Source organism: Phaseolus vulgaris, chromosome 3 (genome assembly GCF_000499845.2).
Source record: "Phaseolus vulgaris cultivar G19833 chromosome 3, P. vulgaris v2.0, whole genome shotgun sequence".
Lineage (NCBI taxonomy): Eukaryota > Viridiplantae > Streptophyta > Magnoliopsida > Fabales > Fabaceae > Phaseolus > Phaseolus vulgaris.
The window spans coordinates 349,796-366,842 of NC_023757.2; the positions used below are offsets into that span (position 1 = coordinate 349,796).

Genomic DNA, 17,047 nt, shown 5'->3' on the forward strand with positions numbered 1-17,047 from the left:
AGAAAATGAAGTTGTTTAGATTAAAGGAAAAATAATATTAAAAATTTACAGTAGATTTAATTAATGTGATAAAAAAATTAAATTAATTAAATCATATAATAAATTTTAAAAAAAAATCTCTTAATTTAATTTTAATAAAATTGGGTATGATTTAAAATTGAAAGATGATTAATTATGAAGTAATTAATTTATAAAATTATAAATAATATTTACATTTATTTTATTAATAACATTCTATAAAATTACACGGATTTTTTTTTTTAATAAAATTGTATACTTTTAAATTAATATAATTTATTTTTCTAATATTATTTTACAACAAAAAACTAAAATCAAATCACTAATATTCAATTAATTTGCATCAATTTCATATAAAATAAAATTAAGATAAATTTAAAATAGGAGTGAATAAAAATATTATATATATATTAATGTTATTACAATTATTTTACATCCACATATATATATATATATATATATATATATTTTATGTGTCACATTTAATTTTCATCTTAATTTGTTTGATATTTTTCTTAAAATTCATAATCATTGCATTTAATAATAATTCAAAGAGATGAACAGTGGATTATGTCTGATGTATCTGTTTTCACATTATTAATTAGGGTTGTACAACTGATAGGTTAAACAAGTTTTTTTTTTAAAGACTTTACCTACTACAGCTAAATTGTTCTTATATACCAAATTTCAAATTACAATACGTATGTTAATAATAATAATAATAATTTATAGAGAAGAGGAAGACTACGGTATTTAATATGAATAAGAAGAAGACCAATAGTCACTGTGTTATTAATTAAGGTGTTGTTGCGATAATCTTCAAAACTGTTCGTTCATTCTTAACTCTTATGCAATGGAGTGCTTTCATCTCTGTGAAGGTATGAATCACTGTGAACTTAACTTTTGCTTTCATTTCAAATTCTAATCGATTCCTTTTCAATTGAAGTTGTAGATCATGTGTTTGTGTTTATGTTTCTGCAGAAACTTAACGTTTCACCGTCTCTTGTACTGGAACAACTGTGCTTTCATTTTTAACTTTTATGCAATGGAGTGCTTTCATCTCTGTGGAGGTATGAATCAGTGTCAAGTTAACTTAATTTTGATCGATTCCTTTTCAATTGAAGCTGTAGATCATGTGTTTGTGTTTATGTTTCTGCAGAAACTTAACGTTTCAGATTCTCTTCTATTGAAGTCATGGATCAGCACTTGTTTCTTTCTCTGAGATATTTGTTGCAGTAAGTGTGAGGATTGTCTCTTATACTCTCTCTTCGATTCAATCAATGGAGTGCATTCTTCTCTTTGGAGGTATGAATCGGTGTGGAATTCTAATCAATTCCTATTGAAGCTGTAGATAGTGTGTTTGTGTTTGTATTTGTACAGTAACTTAACGTTTCAGCGTGTCTTGTATTGAAGTCATAGATCGCCACTTCTGCTTTGATTTCAATTTCTAATCGATTCCTTTTCAATTGAAGCTGCAGATCATGTGTTTGTGTTTATGTTTCTGCAGTAACTTAACGTTTCCGAGTCTCGTGTTGAAGTTGAAGTCATGGATCATCACTTGTTTCTTTCTCTGAGATATTAGTCGAAAGAGGTAACGTAAGCTTATCTATCTTTCCTCTTTTTCCACTCCCAAATTAGTTACATATCAACCATAATATATCTGTTTCTTCTCATGGATGAAAACACCACATACTCTGTGTTTTTTTATTATGATTTATAATATTATTATGGAAACTACTGTTCTTAACTAACTCCTTTTTTTCATAAATAATTTTCTCTGCATTTAAATCATTTATATGTGTGAGATCTCCATTAAAATAATATTTTATTTATAAATAATTATTATTTATAAAATAATTTGTATATTTGAGATCTTAAAAATATTCCATTACTAGAAATACTCTGAGATCTGGAAAATGAGAAGATCAAAATTAGGAGAATAGCTAAAGTTGAGGGAAAAAGTGAGATGAAAAGTTGACTTTATCTAATGTGACTCTATTTTTATTCATCTTACCAAAGTTTAATTTTACTTATAATTTAGTTTGATTCTGATCCGAGTGAACTCGTTCTAACCTGAACTTGATTTAACTTAACTTTTCATAACAAAATATTTAGACGTACAATAATTTTAAATTTTCAAAAAATTAAAAAAATTATTCGATTAATATCTAATCTAAACTTAATTAAATAGACTGAACCTAAAATAAAAATTATGATTTGAATTTAAAATAAATTTATTTAAATATACTAATAATAATATGAATTTGAATAATTATGAAATAGATTTGAGAATTTTTATTTTTTTTTAACCATGAGAAGGAATATTACAACATAAAAAGTTGACTTGAAAAACAAAATAGAGAGAATAAATTAATGAAATATAAAAAATGATGAGACTTGGAATAAATATGAAACAGTGTTAATTGAGAAAATAAAAGAAAGAGAAGAAATTATTTTTTTGAGATTATTTAATTTAAAATAAAATAAGTAAATTTTTTATTGTTATAGTTCTTTATTATATTATTAATATAATTTGCCTTTATTTATTAAAACTTTTATTATTATTAGGGTTAATTAATTTACTATTTTTAATAATTTGTATCGAAACATATTTTTATAACTATTTTTTGTCATTTTTAATTAGATAATTTTATCTTTTAATATATTAAATAAAATTTTATTTAATAAATAAGTAAGTGTATAGTTTCTCTACTAAAAATAATTATATAATATTTTTACTTAAAAATAATTATCATGAACTTTTTTAATTTATTCTTAGAAAGTTATTTATTTTTATCGTAATAAAAAATACTGTTCATCCGTCCCTATATTTCCATTAATAATATATAAGACTGATACTTTTTCTTACACTATCTTTACAAATATTTTTGTTCTTATTTATTTCATAAATATATAAATCCTGTTAAAAATAAAGTAATCGTAATATCTTTGGATTTTTAAATTTTAAAACTATTTTTATATATTAATAATATATGTTGCCATAAAAAAGTACAACTTTTAATTTTATCATATTAATTTTTAACTACTATAATAGACTATTTTTATATCTCTTCCATTTTAAAAATGATATTTAATAAAAATGCGGGAGGGAGAAACATTCATGATCTATATTTCATATTCCATTATCAGTTACGGACCACATGCGTATAAGATAAACACTTTTACATCGAATTTTTTTATAAAAAATCACATCCAATTATGATGTGAATAATGAATGGGTGAGTAAAATACAATCATACTCCTCAATATTCTATTTTCAAAAATTATACTTAAATTAACTGTTTTTAATGAAACTAAATTGTACTTATATTAATTGTTTCTAATGAATTTGTATGTGTAATGTAACAAACAGTGATAATGTAACGTTTTCAAAACAATTGAAGATTTGTGTAGAGTTTTAACACTACAAGAAAATCATGAAATAGAAACCAAATTTTAGAGACCAAAATAATTAGTTGTAATAGTAACTAAATTAAAGACCATTTTGGAAACTAAAACAAAAATTAGTTTCTAAATTAGTTTCTTTTATTTTCTATTAATGTTAAATAGTTTCTAAATTGGTCTCTAATTAGCAACCAAAGTTTTAGAGACTAAATTTAGAAACTAAATAATTGGTAGATAAAATCTTGGTTGCTAATTAGATACCAATTTAGAAACTATTTAACCATAATAGAAAATAATAGAAACTAATTTAGAAACCAATTTTTGTTTTAGTTTCTAAAATGGTCTCTAATTTAGTTACTATTGCAACTAATTATTTTGGTTTCTAAGAATTGGTTTCTATTTGATGATTTTCTTGTAGTGTAAAAGCACTCGCTGTTTGTTTAATTTGAGAAGAGCTCATAAAGTACAAGTCTAACTCAGCTCAATCTAACTGAGTATATGTAATGATAAAAAGACTTATTTATTTTAGAGTTAATTAAATTTCAAGTAACTTATTTAGATAACTTTCATTATATTATATTATATTTTTTTTATTTTATTAAATATTTTATAAAATTGTATTTTTCAGTTGAGTTCTTATCATTTAATTTTTTCATTAACAGGTGTATGATTATTATTATTTTGATCTGACATTTTATTTACTTATTTCCACATATTAAAAGTGTGAGATTTTGTAATTAACATAAATCATATTTTTGTTATGTATCACAAGTGATTTTTGTTGTTTTCATGAAAATGTGTTAAATAATGGGATATAGGGATTCAACTACATTTGAATAGGGATATAGGGATTCGATCACATTTTTTTTTTCCAACTTGTGTCTAATTCATTTCACTATTTAATATTTTAACATAAAGTCTTTTTTTCCACAATTCAAATTTAATATTGTATTCTTTTTATTTAAGAAAAATAAAACTAGAAAAACAACTCAACAATTAATTAAAAAATGAAAATAACTCAACAATAGAAATCTGAGCAAATTAAATGACTGAAAAGAAATGAGAAATATAAGCAATTTAAACAATTGAAAAGAAATAACTAGAAAGACAAAACAATGTTTTTGTCCTACTTTATGATCAATTTTCTCCCTCCGAAAAAATAGTATATGTCCACAGGTCATACAACATATGATCTGAACTGTTTTGATGTCATCAAACTTGGTTTCACCACACAATACATAAGTTAAGCAAAAACTAAACAAAACACACAAAAACAAAACATAGAAATTAAATACTGGGTTGCCTCCTATTAAATTCTTGTTTAACGTCATATAGTTTGATGCATGTTTCTCTTTATAGCTCATTTAACAAAACCACTGTGATGATCTTCAATTTCATCACCTAAATAAAGTTTGAACCTTTGACCATTGACTATCCATCTTTTGTATGACACTAGGTCCTCAAACTCCACTACTCGATAAGGTTAAACAAGTGTTATTTTAGGTGGTGGTCGTCCTTCCTCATCCATATTACTTTCTTCTTAAATTATCTCAATGTGACGGGTAGACATAGTTGAAGATTCTTTTCTAACTTCTCATTGCTTTTCTTTTCTTACTTTCATTTTTCCTAGTTATCTTCTCAATTTCTAAGTTTAATTATAATAGTTCTATAGAGACCTGTCTTCTTAATATTACAAGACAATACAAAGAAAAGGAAAAACAAAACAAGAAGCGTATAATTCAAATTAATTAACTAAATAAAAAATTCAGAGAAAAAAAAAGTTACGTAAAATAATTAAAACAAAAATACTAAGAATAAAATAAAACTAAAACTAAAGCTAAAACAAAAATAAAACTGAAACTTATAATAATAACTAACTAACTAAAAGCTAAAACAATATATATATATATATATATATAACTTACGATAAAATAAAAACTAAGAATGAAATAAAATAAAATAATAAAACTAAAAAAAAAACAGTAAGAAAAATATTCAAAAAAATTAAATAAAAGCAAAGTAAATAATTGTTGATTCAATTGGGAAAATTGACATCCTTCTTATTCTTTTGTATTTTGAAAAGATAATAATAAAATGACATGACAATATCAATCATCAATCAAGAACAAAATACTATATTTAAATATCACATCAATAAATAAGGGTTTGAAGAGATTACTCTCAATCTCAAAGGGTAGAATTAGTCACTCATGTTGACCATTACAAGTATGGATAGCAAGAGAAGAAGATCCAAGATGTTTTCCTTAACGGTTGCTTCCTATAAGGTTTTCTATCACCTTTTATTCTCCCATGCTTAGGGTTGGACCTCACACCTCATATTTAACCTAATTGGACTCGGACTAGGTGACATATTTATTCATAATATATGTGTATGCTTTATCTCTCCTTAAATTCCTGAAAATATAACAAAATTGGAAAAAAAAAAAATTTATTCATATTATAATAATAAAATATATAAAAAAAGTTTCAATTCATAAATTAACGGTTAAATTATAGTTATTTTATCAATAAATATTCATTAGTGCATGTATATTAATATGAAATATTACTGAAATATGACTCTTATGAAATTCTCGGATTTTGTTTATAGTTTTATCGCGAACTATGTTTTTTCGTATTTTGGATAAGATTTTCTTCCAATTATGTTTATAATAAAATATTGTAGAATTTATTCTCTAACTCTTCTACTCGAATTTCGTTTTTTGTTTTGATTTAAAGAAACAACTTCAACTTTTGTATATTCAACCACTCGGGGAGGTAAAAATTCCTTTAGACCATCTAGCATACAGTTTATTCTAAAAACACAAAATTAACATATATAATTTTTAAGACCAAAATAAAATTAGATGAATTTCAATTAAAACAATAAACTTATTCATAATTATAATTCAATAATCTATCATTAAATCTTTGAAGTGTCAATAAATTTATGCTCGGCAATGCATACAATAACTTAATTTCTAGAACCCTCTATAGTTAAAATTTTGTAGGAATTACCAACATTTGTTCTTTTTCTATTTGCAAATTTTATCTAAAAGTGCTATAATCTAAAAAAGCTGGTATAAATTTAAATGAATATTAATAAAATTAAACTTACAAAATATATATAATAATAATTTTATATATAAGCATATTTTAGTTCAAGCTTTGGTTAAATACGTTTGGTGTCATTTAAGCACATGTTTGAATATAATTTTTTTTAGGGAGGATAATAATTTTTTAAAACAAAATTATTTAAAAATAAGTATATTTGACAAAATTATCTAAGTGATGAAAAGGACATTTAAAAAATCATATCACACATAAAATTTCAAAACTAATCATTAAAGTTATTAGATTTATTTTTATTTCTATTGTCCAATAATTGATTATTTAAGATATAAAACATTAAATCTAATTAATAAATATAACATTATAACCTTTTTCTGTAATTTTATTATAAAAGTGACGTAGTGGAATATGTAATGCAACAAATGATCTAAAAATCTTTTGTTATCTAATACATTTAAATATAATTATAAAACTCACTATAGAGTATTCATCTTCTCTTGTTCAGGTAAAAGAAAGTTGCATTTGGTGGAATAGATTGATGGAGTGCCTGTTGGGTTTTGCATCTTCTATTTCAAGAGATTTAGTGTGTGGAATATTAAATCAATTACGTTATCCTTGTTGCTATAACAATTTCGTTAAAAAACTTGAAGAAGAAGAAGAGGGCGATTTGATTGTAACGAGAGATAGTGTCCAAAAATTTGTTACAAATTCCAAAAGACAAACGAAAAAGACTAGTGAAGTTATTGACAAGTGGCTGCAAGATGCTATCAATGACGTAGACAATGTGAATAAGTTGTTGAAAGAGGCAAGAACAAAAAATATATGCTGCTTTGGGCACTGTCCAAATTGGACTTGGCGATACCGGGTAGGAAAAAAGTTAGCAAATAAAATTGTGTACCTTGAAAAGTTCATCGAAGAGGGTAGAAAATATGTGCCATTTGAGCGCATTGCTACCCTTCCTTCAGGCACCCTTGATATTCTCTCAGAAAAATGCATGAATTTCGAGAGTAGACAATCTGCATATGAGCAACTACTGGAAGCAGTGAAAAATAATGATGCTTCCATGATTGGATTGTACGGGATGGGGGGTTGTGGTAAAACCACATTGGCAATGGAGGTTAGGAAGTTAGTAGAAGCGGAGCATCTTTTTGACAAAGTTCTTTTTGTGTCTATTTCAAGTACAGTGGAAGTTCGAAGGATCCAAGAAAAAATTGCAAGTTCACTGCAGTATGCATTTCCAGAAACTGAAGTAATGGAGAGAGCCCAACGATTGTGCTTGAGATTAACCCAGGAGAAAAAAATTCTTGTGATTCTAGATGATGTGTGGGAGAAGGTTGACTTTGGTGGCATTGGGATTCCATCTTCTGAACACCATAAAGGTTGCAAGATTCTCATTACCACTAGATCAGAAGAAGTTTGTACTTCAATGGACTGTCAAAGAAAGATTTACCTCCCAACTTTAACGGATGAAGAAGCATGGACTCTTTTCCAAAATAAAGCACTTATATTTGAAGACACCCCTGATGCCCTAAAGCATATGGGAAGATTAATTTCCAATGAATGTAAAGGATTGCCAGTTGCCATTGCAGCTGTTGCTAGTAGTTTGAAGGGAAAATCCGAGACGGTATGGAGTGTTGCATTGAATAAATTGAGAAGTTCTAAGCCCATAAATATTGAAAGAGGTTTGAATGATCCCTACAAGTGCTTGCAATTGAGCTATGATAATTTGGATACTAAAGAAGCTAAATCACTTTTTCTGTTGTGTTCTGTGTTCCCTGAAGATTTTGAAATTCCAATTGAACTATTAATAAAATGCGCAATAGGGTTAGGTGTAGTTGGGGAAACACACTCATATGAGGAGGCAAGGAGTGAGGTGATGGCAACCAAAATTAAGCTCGTTAGTTCTTGTTTACTGTTGGATGAAAAGGAGGAATGTGTCAAAATGCATGACATAGTTCGCGATGTGGCCCACTTGATAGCAAAGAATGAGAATAACATCATTAAGTGTGAAGAGGAAAAAGATGTGACTATTGAACAAAATTCGGTAAGATATCTATGCTGTTTGAAATTTCCAAATGATTTGGATTGTTCCAATCTTGAGTTTTTACTCTTACATACAAAAGTGAAAGAATTGGATGGAATTTTCAAAAGAATGGGAATGCTCAAAGTTTTAATTCTTGACAATGATGAGGACGCAAAAACACCATTGCCGAAATCATCTTTTAGAACACTAACAAATCTCCGATATCTATTTATTTCAAATTATGAATTGACCGACCTCACATTTGTAAGCGATATGAAGAAGCTTCAAAGTCTTTCATTAGTTGAATGTTCATTGCCTTTATTTGAAACTGATGTTGTAATTACACAAGCAATAACCTTAAAATTGTTAGAGTTGATCCGATGTGACGTTAAAGGAAAGATGTTTGAAGTGATCAAAAGAACTCCTCTACTGGAAGAGTTGTACATTATCGATACGGAAGGAGAATGGGATGCTAACAGTGAAGACTTTATTGAATTCTTTAACACATTTAGTGTCCCGCAAACACTGCAAAGGTACAAAGTTGTGTTAGGATCCGATGATTTTGATGATTATAATGATTATGAATTTTTCTCTAATCCCAGAACTTTATTACTTAACCATTTTGACATAGCAAATGAGGTAATTAAGGGTTTGGCAAAAAAAGCAACAAGCCTATTTGTAGCTAATATTCTGGAAGGCGCAAAAAATGTGATCCCAGATATATTTCAAATTGAAGAAGGAGGGTTGGATGAGTTGATTAAGTTTGAGATACGGGATTCTGAAGAGATAAAATGCTTGATTGACACTAGTAATCATTATAGTGAGGTGGTAACTCCCTTCTCCAAGTTGCATTCATTGAGAATCGATGGCATGGAAAATCTAAAAGTTTTATGGCATTGTTTTCAACCTGTCAATGGGCCTTTTGAGAACTTAGAGAAGTTGTATTTAAGTGATTGTCCACGGTTGACATCTCTCTTCACGTATGTCGTTGCTCGAAGTTTGGTACAATTGAAAATATTAAAAATATCAAGATGTGATGAACTGCAGCATATATTAGCAGATGATGACAAAACAGAGAAAAGTCAAGGTGAATTCACCACTGGGAATCCTGTACATATCTTCCAAAATCTTCAAAAAGTAAAGATATGTAGATGTAGAGAATTAAAACATATATTCTCGACCAGCATTGTAAGAAACTTAACTCAACTCAAAGTGCTCAAGATAGAAGGATGCAACATGCTAGATCAAATATTTGGGGATATTCTACCATTAGCACACCATGATAAAAAAGAAGAACCTGGTGAAATCATTGAGGAAGGTAAGCACTTTTGTTTTTGAATTTCTAAATATGCTTAAGCTTTTATCAGTAAGTCTACATTTTATTACTTAGTTGAAGTTATTTACAAGTTCATTACATGAAAATTGTGAATTTGTTACTATATATGAAAAATTTAAGCATATTAATTGTACATTGTTTCATCAGGATCTCTATTTTCCATTCATAAGGTTCAAGCTCAAGACATTGTAATCTAGTTTTACTTAAACCAAATACTTGTTAATACTCTACCAACAAAATTTGTCTCAATCAAAATTAAAGACAATTATATTTTCATTTTAATTTTTTTTTGAATAATTTAGAATTATTTAAAGAAAATTGTTTTGTATGATTCTTTTCATCATTATTAACATATCATTTTATGCTTAGGATTGTGGCTTTAGTTCCTAGAAACCAATGTTTTAAAAATAAAAAATGTAACTTGCACTCATAGAATATATTTAATAAACTCTAATATGTTGAACGATATTTTTCAAATTTACAATTGGTTTTCAGGAACTCTATCAAGCCTTACAAGCATTACAATATACTATTGTCCGAAGTTAGGCTCAATTCTTCCATCATCACTGGCTAAGACCTTGACTTCTTTGAAAGTATTGTTCATAAAAGACTGTCATAGTTTGAAGCATATAGTAACTCATGAAAGGGTCAATCACAATCAAAAGAAAAATATTGTCCAGGATGACCATGACTTTCAGAGTGATTTTTCAATCTTCTAGAGTTTGAAAGAGCTACATATTCATAGATGTGACTTATTGCAATACATATTCCCTGTCTCTTGTCACCAACAACAAACTAATACTCATATTGAGCTTCCTGCGTTAGAAGTACTCTAGACTTGACCGTACCCTGGGAAGCACCATTCTAGACAGTTATCCTGTAAGATTATTTCAAGTAGATTATTTATGGAAAATTATTTTCTTTTCAACTTTAACTCATTAGGCTAAAGAAAAAGGAAATTATTTTCATAAAGAAACAAATGGATCTAAGCAAATTGGTGGTATTTCTTAAAATTTTAATTTACACGAATGATATGTTAGAAATGGAATGCATTAATAATTATACTTAATTAAGATATTATTTAGTTTGGTTTAAGAAGTAACTTGGTGTATATATTGCAGATATCGAACTCAGATCGTATTCTCCAAGTTGAAAGTGTTCAATATCTTTCAAAACAACCACAGGGTTTGACCTTTCTTACTATGCATAATATAAGAGAGATTGAACTGAAAGGCTTTGATAAGGCAAAGTACATTTTTAAATGGTCCATTGCTTCATCATTGATGTTGGAATCTTTAAGAATTGAGGAATGCCATGGACTTGAGCACATTATAGACACTAAGGATGAATATGAGAAAGAGAATTTGAATGCTATCTTCCAAAGCTTAAGAAATTTCTCAGTGCGTGATTGTGGCCAATTGAAATATATTTTTGGCCAATATCCCGTAGCTAATAAGGATTGTGAGGAGATTCATATTCATTTCTCAGCATTGGAAATACTCTCTTTTTATGATCTACCAAATTTTGTTAGCATTTGTGCTACAAACTCTCTCACTATGACATACCCATCTTTGAAGGAGTTTATGTGTTACCGATGCTCATATCCTTTTTATGATCCTGTTAGTTGTTTGATGGTTCCTACGAATTCAAGAGAGCCTATTAGCGTAAGTAGGAAGGTAGTCTTGTCTTTATTTTTATAATTATTAGTTATTTGTTCCTTTTTGTTTTCTATTTGGATTTTTTTGTTTACATTTCTTATTAATGTCCTGCAGAATCTAAAGTCGATTCAGAACCATTTCCTCAGTTTGCAATATCTATCCATAAGGAATTGTGAAGTAGAAGATATTTTTTGTCTTAATGGACCTAGAATGATTGGGCAACCAGTGAGTTTAAAGTTAAAGGATTTGTTTTTGGAAAATCTACCTCAAATGACTTATATTTGGGTGGCTTCCATGATTTCAGTTAATCTCCAACATCTTACCACATTAATAATAATGAGATGTGCAAAATTGAAAGTAATCTTTCCTCCCTCTGTTTTAAGAAGCTTACAAAAGTTGAAAAGCCTAATTATAAAAGAATGCATGGAATTGAAGCAGATTTTTGGATGTGAACAAGAAACTTCAAAGAATTCTTTTACCTTCCCAAATCTTGAAAGATTAGAAATCATTGGATGTGAAAAATTGCAAGTTGTCTTTCCAAAGTTTGTTTTAAGATGCTTACCAGAGTTGAATCATCTGAATATAAGAGAATGCAAAGAATTAAGACAAATCATTGAAGAAGATGTGAAAGATAAAAAATTGTCTAATCTTGTTTCTCCTCAGCCATGCTTCCCAAAACTAGAAGCATTGTATGTTGAACATTGTGACAGACTGAAAAGATTTATATCTGGATCTGCATCTAATGACCTTCCCAATCTTCATGTTTTGATCATAAATGGAGCTTCTGAACTAGAAGAGTTTGTTGCATGTGTACAAGAAAAAGGTGATCATATAGGAAAGAGTAAAGTTGAGCTTCCAAGACTGAAACTCTTAATATTTATGCATCTTTCAAAATTTTGTCAAGAGACCGAATTGCCAAATTTAAAGAACTGTGTTGTCTACGAATGTCCAAAACTCTCTTTGACTCCAACAACTACTCTTACAAAGCTTGCTAAAAATCTTCTTTATGAAGGTAAATACTATATAGAATCTTCAAATACAAATTGTTATTGGAAGGTTGTCAAACTCTGGAACTAATCTTAAGCTCAATTTATATATGATTTAGTTATCTATATAATTTAATTGATCTTATTTAGCACTAGTGTACTATGAAAATTTACTTTTTTTAAAATAAAACACATTAAATTACTTTTTGCTGCAAGTTTTTTAATTTTAGTTATGAAGAACAGTTATAAAGAAAACGATCCTTAAGACAGAGTCACCATTTTATTTGGATGGGTGATAAAAAAAATCCTATCATAAAACTTTCTAAATCATTTTTTATTTTTGATCGTAGTGATATAATGATCCATCATGGAAACTTGATGTTGTATTTCCTTTTTGTTATGTGTTTCATTGTCACATGAATTCCCTAATATGAATTTTTTTTACAGATTTCGAAGACACTGAAGTTTCTGTGGGGGACATACGTGAGTTCATTTCATCACAGGTCAGAACCAACCAATCTATGAATGTAATGCAATTGAAAGAAAGTTTAATAAAACAAATTGTTTCATTATTAGAAGAATTTTTTCAATTTTAACTCACATGGTAGAATAAAAAAATAAGACTTAGAATCTTAAATAACATGCCAAGTCAGAAAAGTAAAACAATATTTTAAATATATATTTCTGCAAACCATCAAATAAAATATTAATGAAAAATTGAATTTTGTAAGATCTTTATATTAAAATAAAAATTACGAAAAGATCTTAAAAAGATAAGTGATACAATGAAGTCTAAAAAAGTAAATTAAAACTTCCTAAAATAATGTTCTAAAGTTTGAGAATAGTATATGAGCCATTCTTCTTTGCATCTTGTCTCCATTTGTTATTGTTATGGAAATGCCCCAAAGTAAATATTGCCATGACTCAATCAATTAATTAAAAAAGAAAAACCTCTTCATTTATAACTTGGTTATATTAGTTAAAAATGTTAACTTGTTGAGCTTTTGAATTTGTATATTTTGGCGTTGTTCAGATTGATGAACAATCAATGAAGGAATTTATTGAGGAAGAACCTGGTTCAGAGCATAACCAAAACGAAGCACACTCACCGGTTAGTATTCAATAAGCTCTTCTAAATATTAGAGAAAGTGAATGACTTATAGCACTTACTTTAGCAAATTGCATAATATTGAGTGGTATCGAAGAAGATTGTGGTCCTTTCAAACTTTAGATTCTCTCAATCATATTTTTTCAATTTGTGATACACAGGAGATTGGGGACGTAGGAAATGAAAGCATTGAAGAGGGGCCTGCAGTAGAGGGTGATAAGACAAAACCTTTGTTAACTGGTGTTGAAGACATTAGCAATGGAGGTGGTGTTGCAACTCACGTTCAGTCTGGTGGTGTGGACATACTTGCAAAACATTCCAAGGTTGTTGAACAAGATGATAAAATGAATGAAGGCATGGCAGGAATCACGCCAAGCCAAGAAATCCAGTTAGAAGAAGGGTTGAATCTGTTGGATAAACAAGAGGAAATACATATTGTTTCTAACAACAACAACATTGACATTTCTCCAGGTTTTTTATTTCTTACTTTCTCGTTTTCATCCTATATTTTCATATCACCCTCTCAAACTTTTTACAGCTTCTGCAGATATTCATACAAGATTGGGAGCATATAAACATTTTGTTGATTTGGATGATGCACAAATTGCTCTTCTTGTGGAGGCAATAACAACATATCCTCATCTTTGGAATGCTTGCGAGAAGTTCAGTGAGCGCTTTCAAGCTTGGAGGTTGAAAATTTTGGCAGATATGTTGTTGTTCCTGCAGAAGGGAAGTGGCGATAATGTTATTCCTCAAAGAGAAAAAGATTTCCATAAACTATGTGAAAAAGCTATTGAGATAGGATTTGAGAGTTCATGGGTAGATGAAATGCGTCAACGTGTTGTGGTGAGGGATCCTAAGCTGAGAGAGGAAATTGCACAGAGACAAATGGATGAGAATCCTAAGAGGTATGTTCATTTAACTTCTTGACAATGTAATGTAAAGAATGAATGAAATTAAGAGTCATAAATGACTTTGTTCATGCCCGGATAAAATGTATTAGTTTTTTTGTGAATTGGAAGTTATATCTCTATGTTGTGGCTGTGTGGATTTCCTGTTTCTATTTATATATACATTGTGGTTGTATCTACAATTCTTATAAGATTGATACCATATGTTTCTTAGTTTTCTGTTCTTTGGGATGCATAAAGCAAAAAATTTAAGTTTGTTACACAGGTCTAGTAGTGTGGAGATGGTACTAGATTCTCAGGCTGTTGAACATGGTGATGGGCCTAATGAAAACTGCAAAAGAACTTCTCCAAGTGTGAAGACCCAGAATGTTAACAATAACTTCGAAGAAGGTTCTAACTTGGTTGACAAAGAAGGTGAAATAGTTGTTGTTTCTAATGATCGCATTGTGACTGCGAGAAATGAAGAACCAAAGAAGGAATTTGTTGCAAAAGTTTCCACTTCAAAAATACCAAGAACAACAACATCATTAACAAACTCGCAACCAGTTGAAAGGCCAAGTCCAAGTTACTCGAATATACCTCTACGTGAAACACACTCAAATGTGAGTCTAAAAATATTTTTCGAGAATTGGATGAAATAATAGTATTTTACACTTATTCATTACTTTGTTTAGGCATTGGTGGACAAACAACGAATTAGTGAACTGTGTTTGATGAATCAACAAAAGCCACTAGGAGAAATTGTAAGTAGCCCCGAAATTACTCAAGTAAATGGCAAACAGAATAAAACTGAGGCATTCTATTGGCACACATGTTGTCATTTTCAAAATAAAAATGCATACATATGTAAGTTTATTTTATGCAATATATTTGGTCAGCATAAAAATGATGTTGCCATTCTGATTTACCATTTGCCGTAGGAGTGGAATTAAGAAACAAAAAGTATTGAATTTCAAGTTGGAATTTAAATTTAATGAGTTTGTTACCATCACTCTCACAAATATGCTTTGATATAAAATGGTTTAAGGAACTCAATGCTTTAAAATTGTTGTGACTGCTAACGTCTTTTTTGTTATATTTTCTTCTTATTCCTCCAAGACTGAAATTTGGAGCAATCAAACTGAGACAGACACGGCTAAAGAAAGTGAAGGTCATCCTAAAATTATTCAAGACTTTGGGGCCAATGATATAATGAGTTTATTTGCACCAATTGTTGTGGGGAAAGAGGGTGAAGATAATTTAGTTGGAAATACCCTTGTTGAGTTAGAAAAGTATCTAAAGATGTCTCTGAAGGACATAGTTAGCTCTGAGACTAACAACATTCGTCTTTTGTCTGCTCTTAATTTCCTGTCCAACCTTCCTTTCAAAGATGTAACTCTATCAGATGGACTCAAAGATATTATAGGCACTATGCAGCAAGAGTTCCCAAGCATTGTATGCTCCTTTAAGCGAGGCTTTGCTACCATTGAGAAGTTGGCAAAACTTGAAGCTCGTGGAAATGAGGTGACCATTTCTCTTGGTTCCAAAATTTCTGAGGCAAAGAATTTTTATGATGAAGCTCAACTGAAGGAAGTTGTTTTAAAGGAAGAAATAAAAGTTTGTGAGGATGCCTTATCATCTCTGGAGGAGGAAAAAAATAAATGCATTGCGGAAACTATTGGGTACAAAATGGAGCTTGAAAATGTGAGGAAAGACAATTCTCAAATGGTGGAAGATCAAAGAAAAATTGAACAAAAGTTGTTTGAGGTGACTTATAAATGGTCAATTCTATGTAGTCAATATGAGTACAATCGCATGACTGCCAGAAATCCCTCATAAGAATTTTCATTGTTCACTGTTATTAAGGATCAAACTCTTCATCACTCAAAAGGAAGACTTGCAACTACACTGTTTTGTTCCGTCTTTTGTTTCTTGATGGTTGTATGCTTCAATATTTTCACAATATCAAATAGTTTCAATTTACTTTCTAAATGTTGATTGTTATATTATTGTATGTTTGGTATCTTATTTATTGTTGTGTAAGAAGTCTGGGTGAGACAAAGACAATGTTATGAAAAATAAAATAAAAAACTATTTGTTCTTTTATGTAACATATAATGATCACATGTTTTTCTTAAAAATTACAGAAACCCATTTTTGTTGCCCTTCCTTGAATGACTGTCCATTGTCATTTTGTAATACCTTATTTTTCTTTTTTTGCATGCTTTACTATATATTTCATTTGGTTCTAATTTCTCAATCAGTTTACTCCTATCTGTCAATTTAAAAGGAATCATCCATTTCCATTTCTATTTTTATTTATTCTTTTATGAAATTGAATACTAAATTCAATTTTCCTCGAAAGCAATAGTTTACTTTTTTAAAATACGTTTTAAATAATATGTTTTAAGAAAATATAAAAATTTTAAAAGGTCATTTTCCACTTCTAGTTTTTACATTAAATTTCAGGATGAATTTAAATCGGGTTGAAACATTCATACTAAATAAAAGTAAAAATTATTTAAAAAATTACAATAATATTCTCAACTTT

At 28.6% G+C, this 17,047-nt stretch overlaps 1 protein-coding gene across 12 annotated transcripts; it reads left to right on the plus strand.

The window, feature by feature from the left end:
* The first annotated feature begins 491 nt into the window (after positions 1–491).
* On the plus strand, positions 492–16,607 carry LOC137806036 (putative disease resistance protein At4g10780). Of its 12 annotated transcripts, none has more exons than XM_068605935.1 (13): positions 492–896; positions 1,178–1,323; positions 1,526–1,609; positions 7,001–9,836; positions 10,976–11,530; positions 11,627–12,524; positions 12,946–13,001; positions 13,532–13,609; positions 13,768–14,077; positions 14,145–14,514; positions 14,783–15,119; positions 15,192–15,260; positions 15,616–16,607. In XM_068605935.1, exons 4-13 carry the CDS (start codon positions 9,798–9,800, stop codon positions 16,333–16,335), a joined length of 3,432 nt encoding a protein of 1,143 aa, XP_068462036.1. In that variant the 5' UTR covers positions 492–896; positions 1,178–1,323; positions 1,526–1,609; positions 7,001–9,797; the 3' UTR covers positions 16,336–16,607. The 12 variants fall into 12 exon arrangements, with proteins under 12 accessions (XP_068462036.1, XP_068462039.1, XP_068462037.1 ...); XM_068605938.1 differs by having other exon boundaries at positions 11,627–12,335; XM_068605936.1 differs by having other exon boundaries at positions 10,976–11,518.
* Positions 16,608–17,047: the final 440 nt, after the last annotated feature.